Source organism: Pelodiscus sinensis, chromosome 21 (assembly GCF_049634645.1).
Source record: "Pelodiscus sinensis isolate JC-2024 chromosome 21, ASM4963464v1, whole genome shotgun sequence".
Lineage (NCBI taxonomy): Eukaryota > Metazoa > Chordata > Testudines > Trionychidae > Pelodiscus > Pelodiscus sinensis.
The window spans coordinates 7,430,251-7,448,199 of record NC_134731.1 but is presented as its reverse complement, the minus strand read 5'-3'; the positions used below and the strand labels follow the sequence as shown (position 1 = coordinate 7,448,199).

The 17,949-nt window shown below is 46.0% G+C and overlaps 1 protein-coding gene across 4 annotated transcripts in view; it reads right to left on the bottom strand.

Moving 5' to 3' along the window:
* The window catches only part of USP32 (ubiquitin specific peptidase 32), a 180,106-nt gene that overhangs the window by 62,883 nt on the left and 99,274 nt on the right, over positions 1 to 17,949 (bottom strand). For all 4 annotated transcript variants that reach the window (XM_075904739.1, XM_075904740.1, XM_075904742.1 and 1 more), the window contains exons 6-9: positions 4,269 to 4,400; positions 1,544 to 1,651; positions 487 to 602; positions 44 to 106 (exon numbers count right to left, since the gene is read on the bottom strand). In XM_075904739.1, the coding sequence (XP_075760854.1) occupies positions 44 to 106; positions 487 to 602; positions 1,544 to 1,651; positions 4,269 to 4,400 (419 nt within the window). The remainder of the gene's footprint in view (positions 1 to 43; positions 107 to 486; positions 603 to 1,543; positions 1,652 to 4,268; positions 4,401 to 17,949) is intronic.

Below are 17,949 nucleotides of genomic sequence, written 5' to 3'. Positions count from 1 at the left end.
GGGAAATCTAATAATTGACTGACTCGGTTCAGTAAGCTCTCACCTTCGTGGTGTCATGTGCATTCAGAATATCTTCTACAATTTCAGATAAGTTCATATCCAGCTCCTGGACAAACAGATTAGAAAAGACAGTATTAAGTGCCTATATATTATTCCAGAGTTATCCATGTAAAGAAGAGGAAAAGAGCAATCATTTCTATTTCAATTATTTTTATTAAGAATCTGAATTGTTTAAAATTTGGTGTCCCCATGTTAGACATATTTTTATATCTAAATATCTTTCTGTATCATAAGCAGCAGCAGAAATTACAGAGTGGGTAAATTAGCTAAGGTCATCTGCATACATCTCCTTTCTTTAATTCAGACATTTAAAGAGGATCTTTTAATGACATGTCTCCAAACACAACATTTGTACTTTGAAACCTAAGCCTATTTTTGAAAGGCCTCTATACAAAACAATAGCAGGTGATTTAAAACATGACTTACAGGTATCTTATCAGTACGGTTATCTTTCCAGACCTCTAAAAGTGCAACTACCATTTCTTTAAGTTCAATGCGAGACAAAACTCCATCCCGGTCGACGTCAAAAACCTTAAAGCAAACTGAGGGGGGAGAAAAGGGTTATTTTAGCACGTTAAAGCTAATCAAAAAGAGTGTTCTAATTAGGACTACAGAACTTGGTCAACTTCACTGCAGAACAAAACCCAAGGAAAAGTTCAATGATGTGACTTCACAATATAATTGGGTGTTTCTCGGTTGTAGTGGGAAAGAGGACCTCTCTGCTCAACTTACATTCAGACTCTGCCACTTCCTTTCTATCTGAGGTAACAGGGCATGGAACAAATGCGTATTCAGAATCTGTAGCTTTCTAGCGAAATGTTAATTTTTAAGCTACATAGATGCCTTAATTTTTTCAACTACAAAGGTATATCACAAAATACAGGAAACCCATAAGAAGCCAGGTGAATGAAACAGACAGTAAAAGCAAACTGGTTCATGCTAATTACAACAGAAAATAAATTAGCCAATGGGAGCTGCAGGAAGCAATGTCCTGGTCTGTGAAAATTCCTACAGCTCCCATTGGCCGAGAACAGCAAACCACTGCAAAAGGAAGCTATAATCACCTCTACTTGTAGAAGCTCAGGTAAATATAGTGTTGGCGGCTTGCCAGGATCTAACCCTGGTGAAATGCAGCCATTTTAGTGCCCACCCTTGCTCTAGATAATCTGATGCAGACATTAGCATCATGTACTCACTAATACAGTGTGTGCATATGAATAGTTAGCAAAGTTCAACTACAAAAATAACTTACTGAATACCAAAAGTTTTTTCTACAGAGGTTTATAACTGGAATGAAGCCACAGAATAACTCACAAGAATACATTGTATTAATAAATATTAACCATATTTACCAAAATAAAGCCTTCATATTCAAGATGCAATTTTCTAGGGCTTCCCCCCTCCCTCCTCCTCCGCAAGTACAAAATTGAACAGATTTTTTTTTTAAATTAGAATCTTAATGGGCAATATTTTGCACACTCACATTTTTGCCTTTCTGCCAACGGTCCCCTGCAACATGCTGACAGCCCACAGGAGATTTCCTTAAAGTCTATGTGATTGTCACGATTTTCATCAAAGGCATTAAACAAACCTACAAACCACAGAAGCATCACCACACACGGAGTCTGATCAGACAAACTCACAAACAATATTTAGCACTTACATAATGCTTTACAGCCAAATACAAACATTAGTTAGAGTAATTAACCCTCAATACCTGCAAAGCAGATAATTAAGCCCATTAAATAGAAAACCAAAAAAACATAATAAGTGACTTACCCAGGGCAGGACTGCACCAGGAATACAAAAAATTCAGGAATTCCTGGCCAGCAGTCTCATTCACAGATGATGCTACCTTCCTAATGTTCAATGAGTTACACAAGTCTCTTGTGTATCTGGGAAATAACTAATTGCCAAGGCCATTGGGGAACATTTTTCAAAAGTGTTCAAGGACCAGATTTTTAAAGGTATTTAGGCACTTCCAAATGCAGATAGGTCTCCGTGGGATTTTCAAAAATGCCTTGGTGCCTAACTCCCATGGATTTCCACTGGCCCTGCATGATTTAGGACAGGAGTTCTCAACATTTATCTTTGAGCCCCCCCCACTCCCGACCATGCTATAAAACTCCCCAGACCACCTGTGCCACAAGAACTGGTTTTCTGAATATACAAGCCAGGGCTGGCATTAGACGGGGTTAGCAAACAAAGCAATTTCTGGGGCCCGTGAAGCTACATTGTTTAGGTCTCAGCTTCAGCCCAGTGGGGCCGACAGCCTCGTCAGGCCCCTGAGAAAAATGAGGGACCCTGCTCTGCACTGCCCCCCGCTACCCCGGGAAGGGTGGGGCCCTCAGGCAAAAGGAGCGAGGCTGGGGCTAGGCAGCCCTCCATCCTGCCCAGAAAGCACCATGTCTCCCCCCAAGCAGCCCTCAGTGGCGCTCTGGCAGCAATATAAAGGGCCCTGGACTCTGGCTACCACTGCTGCCAAGACTTAGTGCCCAAGACTTCAGTCTGACGTGGTGGGGCTTTAGCTTTCTGGCCTGCGATCCAGCAACCCTAACACTGACTCTGTTTGGTGGCCCCCAGGAACCTGCTCACAGTCCCCATATCTTTAAGAGCTACTGACTTAGGACTATCACTGGGGTTTCGATACTTAAATCCTTAGGCACTTTTGAAAATCCTTCTCAAAATACAATCTTGACTGAGTGAATGAAGTGTTCCATTTTACAAAATAAAGCAAGCAGGTACAATCGTAGATCAGGACTGATGTGGAGAAGCCTAACTAACATTCCCACATGTGGCCTATCTGGGTTTTATGTATGGCCTGTGAGACATTTTATTTACTGTTGCCCACGTGCATGGTTGCCAGATTCCATTGTTTTCTGTTGACCTAGATTTTCCCTACCAGTATGATTAAAGTGACATGTATGTAAAGCAAGGGTATGTGAAGGGAGGTGCAGTGCATGTCGACTGCACATAATATTGACTGTGAGAGCTGTGCGCTCACTCTACCCAAAGTGCTGTTACGGTTTAATTGGCATACACTGCAAATTCTAGGTATGGAAGAGCAGTTAGCAAAAACTACCCTATCCTGGGAGGCCATCTTGGTTACAACAACCTTGCAGCTCATTGAGATGAAGGACAGCCACTATTATGGCCCACTCAGTAGCCTAGGTTGCCCACTGCTGCTTTACTTGCCAACACTTGTCAAATAGCAACAATTCTGGTAAAGTTTTTGTGATATGGACACCAGTTCATAAAGAAGGGGAGTGAGACCTGACCATGGAACACCCAACAGATATTAGATGGTTACAACCTTTAGTCACTACCAACCTGGTTGGGATTTGGAAGGGCCAACCTAGTTATGAATGGTTCTGTGTTCCCATTACCAAGCTTCTGAGCCAACTAGTCACTGTCACCCTCTTTATCTGGAGCTGTTATAAAGAAAGGTCACTTTAATTGACTATAGGACGACCTTTTGACTGAGCACACTGAAAATCCACTTTAAAGTTGAAATTACTTAGCAGTAAAAGAAAAAAATATCCCATATTCCTGGCTAAAGAAACAGAGGAATATTTTTTCATCCATTAGATAACTTCAAGAATGACAAAGAAATTTCAAGGAGTAAGGTAATGTACACAATATAGATCAGAATGTTTTCCAGCTTTCCTGCAAGTTCAGAAGTATGCATCAGAGACGAACTACTACTTCTGTCATTCTACATTTGTCAATAAACAAGCTTTCACAACTGCTTTCTATACTTTTTTTAGAGCTCAGAGAAATAAACCTTTTCCCCAAAAAAGCCTCAAGAAAAAGGCTGGTCTCAACAATAACGGGAATTGACGCTGAAGCAATCAATCCACTGGCTGTCAATTTATTGTGTCTAAACAGACACAATAAATCAATCTCAGAGTGCTCTCCCATTGATGCCGGAGTACTCCACCAGGCTGAGAAAAGTAGCCCGTGTTGACGAGAGAGCAGTCCCCACTCACCTGATTGCACATAAGATGCTGCAGTAATCATATCAACTTCAGATACTCTATTGATGTACCTGAAGTCACATATATTAGATTGGCAGCAGGGGTTATTGAGAGACCTTGGCTTTTTAGAGTTCTGTAAATAAGCACTTCTGGAATGAAATTAGCTAGACTATTGTAAGCCCTACAGCACTATAACTTCATAGAATGAATATTTTTATCAGTGTCCCATACCTTCACTCAGAGATGGATGAATGGGAGGGGAAACTAAAGGGCCAAATGTCTCTAAATCAAAACGTCCAGTTCTTGACTGAGCCTTCAAAAGCCAATATCGTTTTTCAAGATCGATGATGTCTGATTCTTCCACTGTATATAAAAAAATAAATCAAACAGAATAAGGTCTTTAAAGAAAACATTTAATTTGTACCAATACAAAGCAAATGTGTACACAACTCTGTTTAGATACTTATAAAAAAAACTTCTAGTATAACAACATTCATTTATCAATATAGCGAAGAGTTGTTAAGATTCCTGTGAAGTTTGTCTGCAAATGTTGGAATATTTTGGACAGATAAACTGTTGCCATTCATACAGGGAGCTAAACTTAGCCCAATGAAAACAGAAGATTGCTTCTTTAAAAAAAGAGAAACAATGAATCATTTTATGCCTGTTTCCCAAACATACAAATTCATAGTAACAATGGAGAAAGAAGCTGAATTTAGTTTCCTTACATACAGAATCATGGCACATCACCTCCACTACATCAGAGATTAAAAATCAATTACATTGTGATCTCTCTCAGTGTCACACATCCAAAGGTATGACAGAAGTCAATTTTTGCCAGCTGCTGAGTTTGCTGAAGTCTCTTGTTCTATGTGGTCATTCCCCCCCACTGATGTCTAATTCCACAGAGTGCCTATTTTCTCAATGCTAGCCCTCAACAGGACATCATACATTAGAATATTGAAATCAGGATGTAAAATGAGCATTTCTACACACAGTATCATGAACATCCAAGTATAGGACTTCGTTGCTCTACTTAGGCATTCACGTTTGAAAGCTGTACGTTAACACTAGAACAAATACCTGTACAGAGTACCATGGAATTAAAACAGTTAATGAAACTATAACTTAACCTTACATTTACACATGACAATATTTCAATGTTTATTATTTCCAACCCTAAAATCATTTGCCTTTATTTATTTTTCTTATTTATTGTTTTTATTACAAAATGACCTGGAGACACAAGGAGTGAGGCTCACTGCCCAAATTCAAATTTGAACTCTTTGGGGCAAGGATTATACTAATTTGACAACAGAATGCAGTCATGAATATAACAAGGAATAGGTAAGAGATGTAGAAGAAAACAGTCACAAGAATGTGCATTAACATAGGCCAGTGACATGTGAAACTAGCTAGTTTCTATTTTTTCAATTTTAAGATAATTATCAGATGAAAGAGATAAACATGCAAGTCACTAATAACCAATTCAATTTTAAAATAGCCAATGGGAGGAGTAAAGGGTTTCCACAAGAAAACATGAGTAAAACTCTTAAGCGCAAAACAGCAGTCTCTAGAAAACTGAAGTCTTGGATAAATTTCTGTGCTTGAAATAATAATCTATTCAAGAAATATTTTCACCAAAGTATTTTACCCATGTGTTGCAAGTGTGTCAACAGTGCTTTAGGTTGGTGTGAATTAAGTGTTTCTCAAATATCTATTTAATAACAAAGCCGTCTATATTAAGAAACACCTTGTGTGATCTCATTCCCAGATGGTTCTAAGCCCTTAAAACCATGCCAGCTTTCTAATAGGATTTAACTTCAGTTAGACTATAGAAACAAAACAATGACACATGGACTAAAAACAGAAGAAAAACAAAGAAGTTTTAACATGTCATCTTTGCCTCAACTCCAGGTTTTAGTGGATCAATATAGGCCAATATGTACAGGCAGTCCCCGACTTACGTGGATCCGACTTACGTCAGATCCCTAGATACAAACAGGGCTTTTCTCGCCGTGGAGGACTCGGGAGGCGGACCACCCAGACGCACTGCGGTCCCGCTGCCCGCGTCCTCCGCAGCGAGCAAAGCCGCTCCGCGTCTCCCTGGTCTGCTGGGGGCCCCCCCCAGCAGACCAGGGAGACACGGAGCGGCTTTTCTCGCCGCGGCTTTGCTCCGCATCTCCCTGGTCTGCTGGGGGACCACCCCCCAGCAGACCAGGGAGACGTGGAACAGCTTTTCTCGCCACAGAGGACGCGGGCGGCAGGACCGCCCGCGTCCTCCGCGGCGAGAAAAGCCTGGTCTGCTGAGGGGGCACTAGCTGCACCCCTCCCCCCAGCAGACCAGGGAGACGCAGACAGCGGGACCGCAGAGAGGCGCCGCGGTCCCGCCGCCCGCGTCCTCAGAGGCTTTGCTCCGCATCTCCCTGGTCTGCTTGGGGGGGGGAGGGGCGCAGCTAGTGTTTTCTTGTCGACGCCTGGGTTTTCTTGTCGACGCCTGGGGTAGAGCAGCTGGGGCGCTGCCGGGTTGGTCCAGTAGCGCCGAGGTGCGGCGCTGTTGGGACCTACCCGGCAGCGCCCCAGCTGCTCCGTCCCAGGCATCCAGATTCAGCCGCTGTTGAAACTGATCAGCGGTTGATTCCAGGAAGCCCGGGGCAGAGCAGCTTTGCCTCGGGCTTCCTGTAGTCAGCCGCTGGTCAGTTTCAACAGCAGCTGAATCTGAACACCAGTTCCGACTTACATACAAATTAAACTTAAGAATAAACCTACAGTCCCTATCTTGTACGTAACCCGGGGACTCCCTGTATTCCAAACTTAAGAATCTGGTTGACCTTAATGGTATATAATAAAGTAAATAGAAAGGAACAGTTCCTCATTCCCATTCTGGATTTTGACAGGCAACTTACACTGTCCTATGAATGCAACTGTCAGCTGCTCTTTGGTTTATGTCCAACCATAAGCAGCAATAGTTACGGATCACAGTCCCAGGTTAAGGTTGCTGGTCTGTATTTCTTGAACACCAATCATTGGTGCTTTGCATTATACTGAAAAGGAGGTGAATGACAAGAAAAATGTATTTGTATTAAATGTACTCTACTCAGCTCAGTTCAGAAGAGTAACAATCACATTAACATTAGTGTGAACACATTTTAACATCCCAGCAGGCATAAAGTCCAATGTACAGCAAGCTACTCGAAGCTACCTTCATCACTGCATGTTTGCAGAAAGTGTAAAAAGGCAATTACATTTGAAGCACAGAGGCTGAACTCCTGTCTTCTCTGGGTATCCTCCAACAAAATATTTAAACAAATTAACTAGAAAAAATGTGCAAAATGAAACTATTACATTTCTTCTCTCTACAGTGCATGTTCGATAAAACCACAACATTCCAATCAGAGCCGTTAGAATGAGCAGTGCATGACATGTGAGGAACCCATTACACTTTCGATGGAAACAGCTATTATATTTATACTGTCATTATCCACAATAAATACTGCACTGATGCATCCACTAACCGTCTAGTTATTCACCGTCCAAATGAGAGAGACATGTAAAAAGCAAAAAAGCAGAATAAAGCTTGTAAATATGATTATTAAAATCTTTTCAGTTTATTAATGTTTCAGAGTGTAGCAATAACAAACATAAGCTTTTTTTTTTTTTTTTTTTATAATGGGCTTTGATCCTGGACTGCTCTAATTTACAGCAACTTCTCACAGGTGCCCCCAGGCTACTCTGTGACCTACTGCATACTTCTATGTCTCAGGAAATTTCTTGCAGGGAAGCAAAAAAAATTTCCCAGGTTCTGGCTCCACTGCCATCTTTTTATCTTTACAGAGTTTCTTGGCTTTCATTGCATACACCCCAGGCTAAAGTCTAGGTTTTTGAAAAGGTAAAATTTAAAAGCAAAAAAAAAAAAAAAAAAATAGTGCTAAACTGACAATTCTGAAACTTAAAGAAAAAAATAGTTTAAAAAATATGCAACTGCACTATTATCCACAACATGGTACGGTCCTCTATAAATTCAGAAATGTAATAAATACCTTTAGAACTGCACGCTACGTATCGGCTTTTGAATTTAAGAATAACATATTACATTTCGGAACAGAAAATGTGTGTGTTCTTTCTTTGAATTTGCAAACAGAACTATCAAGGCAAAAATGTTTGTTTCTATAATTCATGGGAATAATTAATTGTTGCTGCTAGTTGTAGATACGAAACTGGGGACTACCCATGCAATAAACTAGGATTGCCAGATGGTTTCAACAAAAATACGGGACACACTCGACATTACATCACAATCTACATTACATCTTATTTAGAAAATACCGGACATTTATATTTTCTCAATTAGTTTTCCGAACAGAAAGCTCAAATACTGGACTGTCAGGTTCAAAACCGGACACCTGGCAACCCTACAATAAACCTTACATCCAAACAGGTCCCGTCTCTTTGCTTCTATTTTGGTGGCTATCAGGGATCTCCAGGGGAGCTGTCTGGCTCCACACAGGAAGGCATGACGGCAGGCGGCCGCCGGCAGCCTGTTAGCGCCAAAAAAACCTCAAAACTGTTTCTTAAAGGGGCCACGCTTTTTTTTTTTTTTTTAAAGCTTAACAACTCTCAGGATCCTTTCCCCCCCCCCCCCCCTACTTTGGTCTCCCCCTTTTTCCCTCAACAGAATTTTCTCCCCTTTTGGGGGAGGGATGTCAGTATTTTTGGTTAAACCATCTGGCAACCCTAGCAGAGCCTACACTGGCAGCTGGGCCTGCTGTGTGGCGGGGTGGGCGGGGGCCCTGCCCCAGTGAGGAGCCACGGCCTGCCGCATAGCAGGGAGCAGGGCCTGTTCTGGGGCCAGGGCCTGCTCCGGCACCTGCGCCTGCCACGTGTGGAGAGGCTCCGTCTGTTCTATCAGCTGGGCTGCTTTCCCATGGCTGGAGCCAGGCTGTGGTACAGCTGCTCCTGGGAATGGGATCCCACGCATCTCCATCCCCCCCTACCTTGCCTTCTCCCCTCAGAGCCCCCTGGTTTCCAATCCTCTCCCTCACCACTGCTCCACATTTTATTGCTCCCAACAGCACCTCACTCTCTACAAACCCTGGGCGCTGGCAGCAGCTTCCCTCTGCCCCAGGTGGGGGCTCATGCCCTCCTCCCCCCGCAAGAGGTAGCCCACGGCATCCCCTGCCCTGTACACAGGCTGCCTAGGGAGCACACGTCTCACCTTCTCCACACGAGGTGGGGGGGTTACTATCTGGGAGAGTCTCAGGGAGCTGTGGCAGCCATCTAAACAAGCACACGTGCCCTCATAGCTGGCGCACACGACAAAAGTCACTCCGCTCATGGATGGAAAATCTTAGAGGGAACACTGGTCAGGACATCTCTTAGGCTGCGTGGTAATGCCTCAACCTCCATGCCCAAGTTCACAGCCATCCTTTGCAGGAATTGTTCCCGCAAGGAGGGCGGGGGGTATGTTCCAGCAACTGCCACAGGCAGCAAGGAAAAACTGGGAGGGGAAAAGATTGGTGGCACCCTTTATACTGGCATGCGATTCCAGAGGGTGCTCGAGTCGACCCAATGGATACAACTGAAAGAAAAATCTCTGGCAACTGTGTATGAGGCACATACATACCTAACGTGGACTGGACGTGAGCAAGAGACTGGAAGAAGAAAGTGTACTTTAAGAGCTAACAAAACAATGATTATTTATTAAACCAAAATCTTCTCAGTATGCAGTAAGTGTACATTTTCTGTGCTCTGGGATTGTTTTCCCACCACTTTGGTAGATAAGCACACTAAGGACCCTATCCTTCAAGAGGTGGGAATTGAGGGTACTCAGCATCTGGCGTAGCAAAGGAAGACAGATGCGTAGAACAAGAAAGCTTAACAGGCATTTCTTCCATTTTTAGAATTCGGTTGTTCATGCATGCAAGGCAGACCAATTCCTACTGACACCTTATTGCCCATAAGCAACATCTATCATTGCGCTACCTCCAATTTCTTTTCCCTAAAACTCACATCCGTTATGAGCCAGTGACCCTTGCTTAACTACCTCCTGACTGTCAGAACTGAGCTTCAATCAAGTTATTTTTTCTTACAGTAACATTATTTAGGGCTTAAATATGTTAGGTGATTCTGTAACAATCCAGCTCAACTAAAAAACAAAAACAAGCAAGCACCACATTTCAGGTTCATGGCTTTGTTTTCTAATGCACAGTTTCACTAAAGTAGCATAAATGAGTGACTTAATGAAGAGTTACAAATTTTAAATTCCAAACTTACAGGCTGAAGATGTGGTTCATTAGAGTGAGGAGCAAAAGATGAACATACGCTTGAAATTTAATGTTGTTCAATTCAGACAATCCTAAAGCTCAGCTTGCAATCTAGAAAAAAGGGATATGCATATCTATATTCCACAGCAGACCATGAGATATATCTGGGGAATAAAGAGACGTGGATGACCTGAAGTAAGAGGATTTATCTTAACCAAAAAAATCCTAGTTAAACCACAAAATTGCAAAAGGTGACAAAGTTTTGACAGAAGAAACCCATGATTTACTTTCTTGAAGAAGGCATGCCAAAGATTAGTTTAAATGAAATTATTTGCTTTTAATGTAGGTTTATTCTTTCCCTATAAAAAAAGGAATACAATCTTTCTGTGGCTCAAAAATCAAGCTCCCTGGAAAGAGCAAGAGAATCATACCCAAACCACTCTGGGTTTCCAGAGGGCATTGTGAAAACATTTTGTATCCTGGGTATGAGCATGCAAAATGGCCGCACCTATTGCCCAGAAGAAAAACAGGATGCTCTGCATGCCTGATAAATGGTAAGAGCCTGAATGTCCTTCCATCTCAGAGGTGTTTCATAGTACAGTGAGTTTCTTTCTTCCAGGATGAGAGATTTAGGTGTGCCAATAAGTACAAGCTGTTTTCCCTGCAATTTGCTAGTGCCAATTCTAGCACACTTCCTTGTCTTTATCCTGTATATCACTTGAGTATAAACAACATACAAAAAGAGATTATTCTAGTTATGAATCAAGAGGAAAACAGGTAAACTATTTTCAATAAGACTATTGTAGCTGCAAGTAATTTCCCGAGTTTGCCTAGAATATTCACCTGTGATGAAACAAATAACTCGGAACTGGGTCATTCTAAAGAGCGATATTATTGGATTGTCACACAGTTAACACACCAAGATAGAGGTCTAAGATTATTAGAGATTAAACAGATGGGGGAATGTCAGAAGCACAGAAGATACAGCTGAGGAAAGGTGTACTTTTCTTACAGGTGTAAGTATAGTGGTGTACTGAGAAGAGGGTCTCAAAGTTACTTGTGAGGAATAGAGTACAGTAATTCCTCATTTAACACTATAGATATGTTTCAGAAAATGATCGTGTTAAGTGAAAACGTGTTATGCGGGGTCAATTTTCCCATTGAAAATAATGGAAAAGATGGGGGTTGCGTTTCAAGCAGTGGTGTCTGTTGGGGCCGGGACATAAGGTTGGGGGAGAAAGGGGACTGGGTTACAGCAGGGAGGGGAAGTGTTTGACTCTGGGAAAGGGAAGGGAACGAGAGGGTACGGGGATTGGGTTGGGAGTATGCCCCTGTGAGGGGTCTGCGGGGACTCATACTGTGTCCAGCGAGGAGGGGTTGCCGGGGAACGGTGCGGCGAGCAGCAAACCCTCCCCCGCACAGCCGCCGGTGACGGGCCAGCTGGGGAAACCCAGCTGCCGGCCTGCAAGCAGGGGCGGAGAAGAGGGGGCAAGGCGTCCTGTGAGGGGGAGTCAGTAGGGAACAGTGTGGCAAGCGGCAAACCCTCTGCTGCTTTGCAGGGAGGCGGGAGAAGCCCCATGCAGCCGCCAGCGATGGGCCAGCTGGGGAAATCATGTTATTCTGAGGACGGTCATGTAATTCAAAAAATGATCCCTAAAAAAAATCGTGCTATCGCGAAAATGTGTTAAGTGGGCACGTGTTAAATGAGGAATTACTGTATTACATTTTTCTACAGAAGATATGGATTAAGAAAACATTCTTGTAGCTTCAACACCAAAAATAAATGTTTGAAAGAAGAACAAGATTAGAAGAAATGTGCTACCCTACCGCTATGTCTAGACTGCAAGCCTCTTTCGAAAAAGCCTCTTTCGAAAAAGAGCATCTAGACTGCAAGCGGAACTTTCGAAAAAGCAAGCCACTTTTTCGAAAGAGAGCACCCAGGCAGTCTGGATGCTGTTTCGAAAAACCCGTTTGCATTCAAGAATGCCTTTTTTCGAAAGAGCACTTTCGAAAAAAGGCTTTCTTCCTCGTGAAATTAGGTTTACCGCCGTCGAAAGAAAAGCCGCGTTCTTTCGATTTAATTTCGAAAGAACGCAGCTGCAGTCTAGACGCAGGTGAAGTTTTTTCGAAAAAAGGCTACTTTTTTCGAAAAAAACCCTGAGTCTGGACACAGCCTAAGAGTTTTGAGCAAGTGTAGAAAATTGAAGAGTAAAATCAATTTATCGCATTATGTAATGTGAATGACAAGTTCTTCCTATGAAGATTTTTCCACATATACGTTGTTCCTATTTCTTTGTTAGCAATCACGCCAATACTATTTACCTAAGAAACTAAAGAGAGTATATAGATCAGTTCCCTTCTTTCAACCTACTTATTTAGAAACAAGGAAATACAAAAGGAAAACAAGGAGGCCAGTTGTCATGCACGATCTAATGGGTGGCTGGTAACACTTGACAATTACATAAAAAAAGATCAGGGAGTTAACACAATGCCTTAATCATCTACCAAATAAAGAAGAGCAACTATTGGCAGCATTGAGGCATCTACACCATTTATGTTTAATTAAGGGCTAATGGGTAAACTTGACTGATTAGATATAAAAATAAAGGAAACTTAAAATGGCTTATGTTTCATTTAATAAAATATGTTTGGCTTACTTGGTTTCTTCAAAGTTATCTTAATTGCTTGTGCCTATTTAACCTTGGGAAAGAATGATTGCCAACTCATTTTTATCAGCATTTTTGTCAAGCAGTGCTTTGAATAGCAAGGTCATTGAAAAGATTGTTTTGAAAACAGTCATCTTTAAAAGGATTGCTAATAAAATGAATATGAAACTGCTACACTGATAACACTAGCCAGACAAGTCATTGTATTGATTAAACTTGCATACATTAAATATTTTAGAAACCAAAAAGACAAAGCAGAAAACAATTCTTCATTTCCTATATAACCAAGCTTTGGAGAATTCCCCATCAATTTTGCATGAGTAAAACTGAAGAATGATTGATTACAGTACCTGAGACCCTTAGTTTCAAAGGCATAAGGAGTAGTTTGAGAGGGTCAGTGATTAGATCATTCCAACTTGTGTGTATAATCTTAAAAACCAACTACAAGGTAGAGTAGATCAAGCACAGAATAATATTCCATATCGTATTTTTTTTTCATCTGTGTAGTAATTTCAAGTTTGTTTGTTTGATTTTTTTTTTAAACTTAAATGCCTCCTTTGAACTATTTTTTTTTTAAATTGGGTGCCCAATTTAAAATCAGTTTTTACAATTATTGAGCACTCAGCCTCTGAAAACACAGCCTCTCTTCAAGGAGTCTCAAGTTGAGCACCCAAAAACTGGCACACCAAAGTCACCAGTAACGTCTGAAGATGCAGAGTCCTTGGCCATTAATTCTGTTTCATGTCCACTATTTATATTGTGCAACTTGCAGTACATCATCACTGTACTGTCTTTTGCAACTGAAAATAATGAACACAAAAGATTTTGTATGACATGTACAGTGTCTGAATCTCAGTGTCTCCCTGTAGAGGGGTGGAATGGCCGCCCTCTGAGCCGGAAGCAGAAGAAACCCTCTGGGAGCCATTTTGGGGCCAGCCTAGCTCCGCCCTCTCACCTGACCGGAAGTCAAAGGGCGGGGCTAGGACTATAAGAAGGCTGCCTGGGAGCTCAGTCAGGGGCGAGCCTCCGAGGGAGCCAGAGGCCTGGCTGGAGCTCCTGCCTGAGGAGGCTAAGACCCGGGCTAGGCCGCCCTCAGCCACCTTCCCAGAGGCGGGCCAGAGACTCCCTGCCCCGGCTACTAAGGCCTGGCCCGGCCCGTCAGCTGAACCACTCGCGGGCCCAGAGGACGGGACCGCACCGCTGGACCAGCTGGACCCCCGGTGGGTACGGGAACGCCGGGCTGGACAAGCCCCACGGGACACTACAAAGCTCCGACCTCTTAACCCCTGGGTTGGGCCGCCAGCCCCTGCGGAGACGACGTGGGCCTCAACTCCCCAACAGGCCGCTGGGGCTACAGGTACTGGGGAAGGGGGGGGAGACAAGGAGAGGCCCAGGGGGTAGCATGGGCTGAAAACAGCCCTAGGCCAGCAAGTTGCGGGCTGGAGCCCCTGCTGAGCCTGTAGCAGCGGAACGGCTGCATCCAGGGCCCCTGGGCCGGGGCGCAGTGGAGTGGGTGGGCCTGCGCCCCCTGCCACCCACTAACCGGGTGGCAGTCTCCCACCCCCCTTGCCACTGCGACAGCTGCACTGCCGGCCCCGCTCTTGAACTAGGAGCTCCTACAGACCTGTGGGTTTGTTTGCGGCCCGCCTTGCGTTGGGGTCTGGCCAGCAGTTGCTGCCCTGCCCTGCTCGAGGGCCTGGGCATCCGTATAAGGGTTTTGGCACCCGGCCAGCACCCGGATCGGACCTTTTAAAGGGCCAGGGCTCGGACTACTCTAAGGCACGGTAGGGCCATAGGACGGACTAGCCATCCAGTGTACCAAGGCGGAGGATCCGCCTCCTAAAGGCCGGCTGGCCTATAACGAACCATCCCCCGGAAGGGGGGGGAAAAGCTCAGGCTATTGTGGACATTGCCGGAGGGCAGTGTCCCGAAGAGACCGCGCCACCTGCCGGCAGATATAATTCCCTGAGCAGACGGCAGGGGCGCTGTGGTGGAGCGGAAACCCCGCTACAAAATGGTGGAGAATGTGGGCACTCCGACCCCGCCCCTGATGTAAGGGGCTGAGTGTGTGCCTCAGTGGGTTTAAAAAAAAAAAAAAAAAAAAAAAATGTGGGGTTAGGTTTTTTTTTTTTTTTGGTGGTTGGGGTTTGTTGGGGTTTTTGTGTTCTGTTCTCCAAAGCCAGGATGGAACTGGACAGCGTGGTGAAGGCGGTGGCGGAGTGCCAGAACCAACAATTGCAACAACTGGTGGCCCGACACTGGCAGATGGCTCAGCAACTGGTCACACAACACGGGCAGTTGGTACAGCAGCTAGGACTTCAGTTCCAGCACCTCCAGGCGCTGCAACACCAACACCTCCAACAATTGCTCAGTTCCTGGACTCAGCCCCACAGGTCAGTACCGGGACCGGCCCCTGGGCCCGCCTACCCGGCTGGAGGGATTCGGGCCCCGAGGGGTGAGGCGGCAAGTCCACCCGAAACTGGCATGGGGCAAATGGACGAAGTGGGGCCTAGCGACGTTACTAGTCTAGGGGCGTGCTCTGCAGCACCCCGACCCAGGACGCTCAGTCCCGCACCCTCTTCCCCGTTGCGATTCCCGACAGCCCCCGAGAGGGGACGGTTCCCTCCGAAGGGCTTGGACCAGGGGGTGACGGAACCACCCAAGGGGTGGCAAGGGAGCTGTCTGGAGGTAGGGTGCGACTACGGACCAAGGGGACCCGAGCAGAGTTACATCCTACCGGTCAACCAGGTGGAATTTGTGCTCCAAGCGCCGACGGATACAGATAAGGTGGCCGTCCTTCTGGACTCCGGCTGTGCGCAGACTCTGGTGCGACACGACCTCCTGCCGGAGGGCCTGAAGCCAGAGGGGGAGCTGTACCTGCGTTGTGTACACGGCGATGTGAAGGCCTATCCCCGTGCAAAGGTCAGACTTACCATACAAGGGAGGTCAGCAGAAATGATCATAGGGGTAGCTGCGACACTCCCATACCCGATTGTCCTAGGCCGCGACTGGCCCGGATTTGCAGATTTGATGCGCGAAGTCACTCGCAAGGGAGCGGCCGGTCACGGAAAGGTAGAGGGAACCCTGCTGGGAGAAACGCTGCCGGCGGACCAGCCCGAAGAGGCAGCTGCGGAGGAGGAGGAGGTCCAGGAGGCCCCGGCAGGTGAAGAGCTCGACAGGGCGCAGGCGCCAGTGGAGGCCAGTGCCCCGGCCCTGGCCCTGACAGACTTTCCCCGGGACCAGAGGGAGGACCCGACCCTGAGGGCAGCATATGAGCAGGTAGCCGCGATCGATGGCAGCGTGGTGGACCCCCAGAGGGCAGCCCAGTGGCCCCATTTTGAAATAAAAGGCGACCGCCTCTATCGGGTGGTACAAGACCCCCGGACTCAAGAGATCAAGACCCAGATCCTTGTGCCCCGGGTCCATCGCCGGGCAGTATTGCAATTGGCCCACGATATTCCTGCCGCTGGGCACCTGGGAACTGAAAAAACATTGGCGAGAGTACTGTCCCGGTTTTTTTGGCCCGGGGTGCACCGGGAGGTACGAGACTATTGCCAATCTTGCCCAAACTGCCAGTTAGCCTCCGACCCGGGAGTGCCGCAGGCCCCGCTCGTCCCCCTGCCAGTAGTAGGGACTCCTTTTGAAAGGGTGGCAATTGACCTGGTGGGCCCGCTGCCCAAAAGTAAAGCGGGGTTCCGCCACATTTTGGTTTTAATGGACTATGCCACCAGATTTCCTGAAGCCATACCACTGAGGAACACCTACGCCCGAACCATCGCCTCCGAGCTGGTAAAAATCTTTGCTCGGGTTGGGCTTCCTCGAGAGCTCCTCACGGATCAAGGGACTAATTTTACATCGCAGTTACTCCGACAGGTGTGTGCCATACTGGGGATCCGTAAATTACAAACCTCAGTATACCATCCCCAAACCGACGGGTTGGTGGAACGCTTTAACCGGACTCTAAAGGGGATGCTACGGCGGTTTCCTCAAGCAGAGTTGCAACAGTGGGACCTGCTGTTGCCTCCCCTGCTGCTTGCAGTCCGGGAGGTGCCCCAAGCGTCGACCCAATTCTCCCCCTTCGAACTCCTATATGGGTATCGTCCCCGGGGAGTCCTGGATCTCGTGAGGGAAACATGGGAGCAAACCCCTTCAACCTCACAGGGCCTATTGCAGTATGTTTTTCAGCTCCAGGAACGACTAAGACAAGCCGGCGCCCTGGCACAGGAAAACCTACAAGCGGCTCAGGCCCGCCAAGAGCTGAACTACAACAGACGAGCCCAGGAAAGAAGTTTTAAACCGGGGGATCGGGTACTACTCCTCCTCCCCTCAGAGGAGTCAAAATTTCTAGCGCGTTGGAAAGGACCCTATGAGATCACCCGCCAGGTTGGGCCGGTGAACTATGAGATTTATCAGCCGGACCGGAAAAAGAAAACTCAGATCTTCCATGTAAATTTCCTGAAGCCTTGGCGAGAACGGGAGGCCCTGATGATCACCCCCTACCCGTCAGAACCTGCGTTAGGGCCTGAAACCCCCGAACTGGCAGAGGAAAAGGAACCACAGCTTGGAGACACCCTCTCGGAGACCCAAGTGAAACAAGCCCGCCGTCTCATCTTTGCATTCCAGAAGACCTTTACAACCCGACCTGGACGTACCGTGGTGATAACGCATAGGATTCAGACCCCTCCAGGCCAGGTCGTGCGGGAAGGGACTCGTCCTCTCCCTCGCCGGATGCGGGAGGTAGTCGAGAAAGAGGTACAGTCTATGCTGCAACTGGGAGTGATAGAGCGCTCTAAGAGCGAGTGGCGTAGTCCAATTGTACTCGTACCAAAGCCGGACGGTAGTGTCCGCTTTTGCATCGATTTTAGACGGGTAAACGCTATTTCAAAGTTTGACGCCTACCCCATGCCACGAACGAATGAACTTCTGGACCGCCTAGGGACGGCCAAATTTATATCCACCCTTGATCTGACAAAGGGATATTGG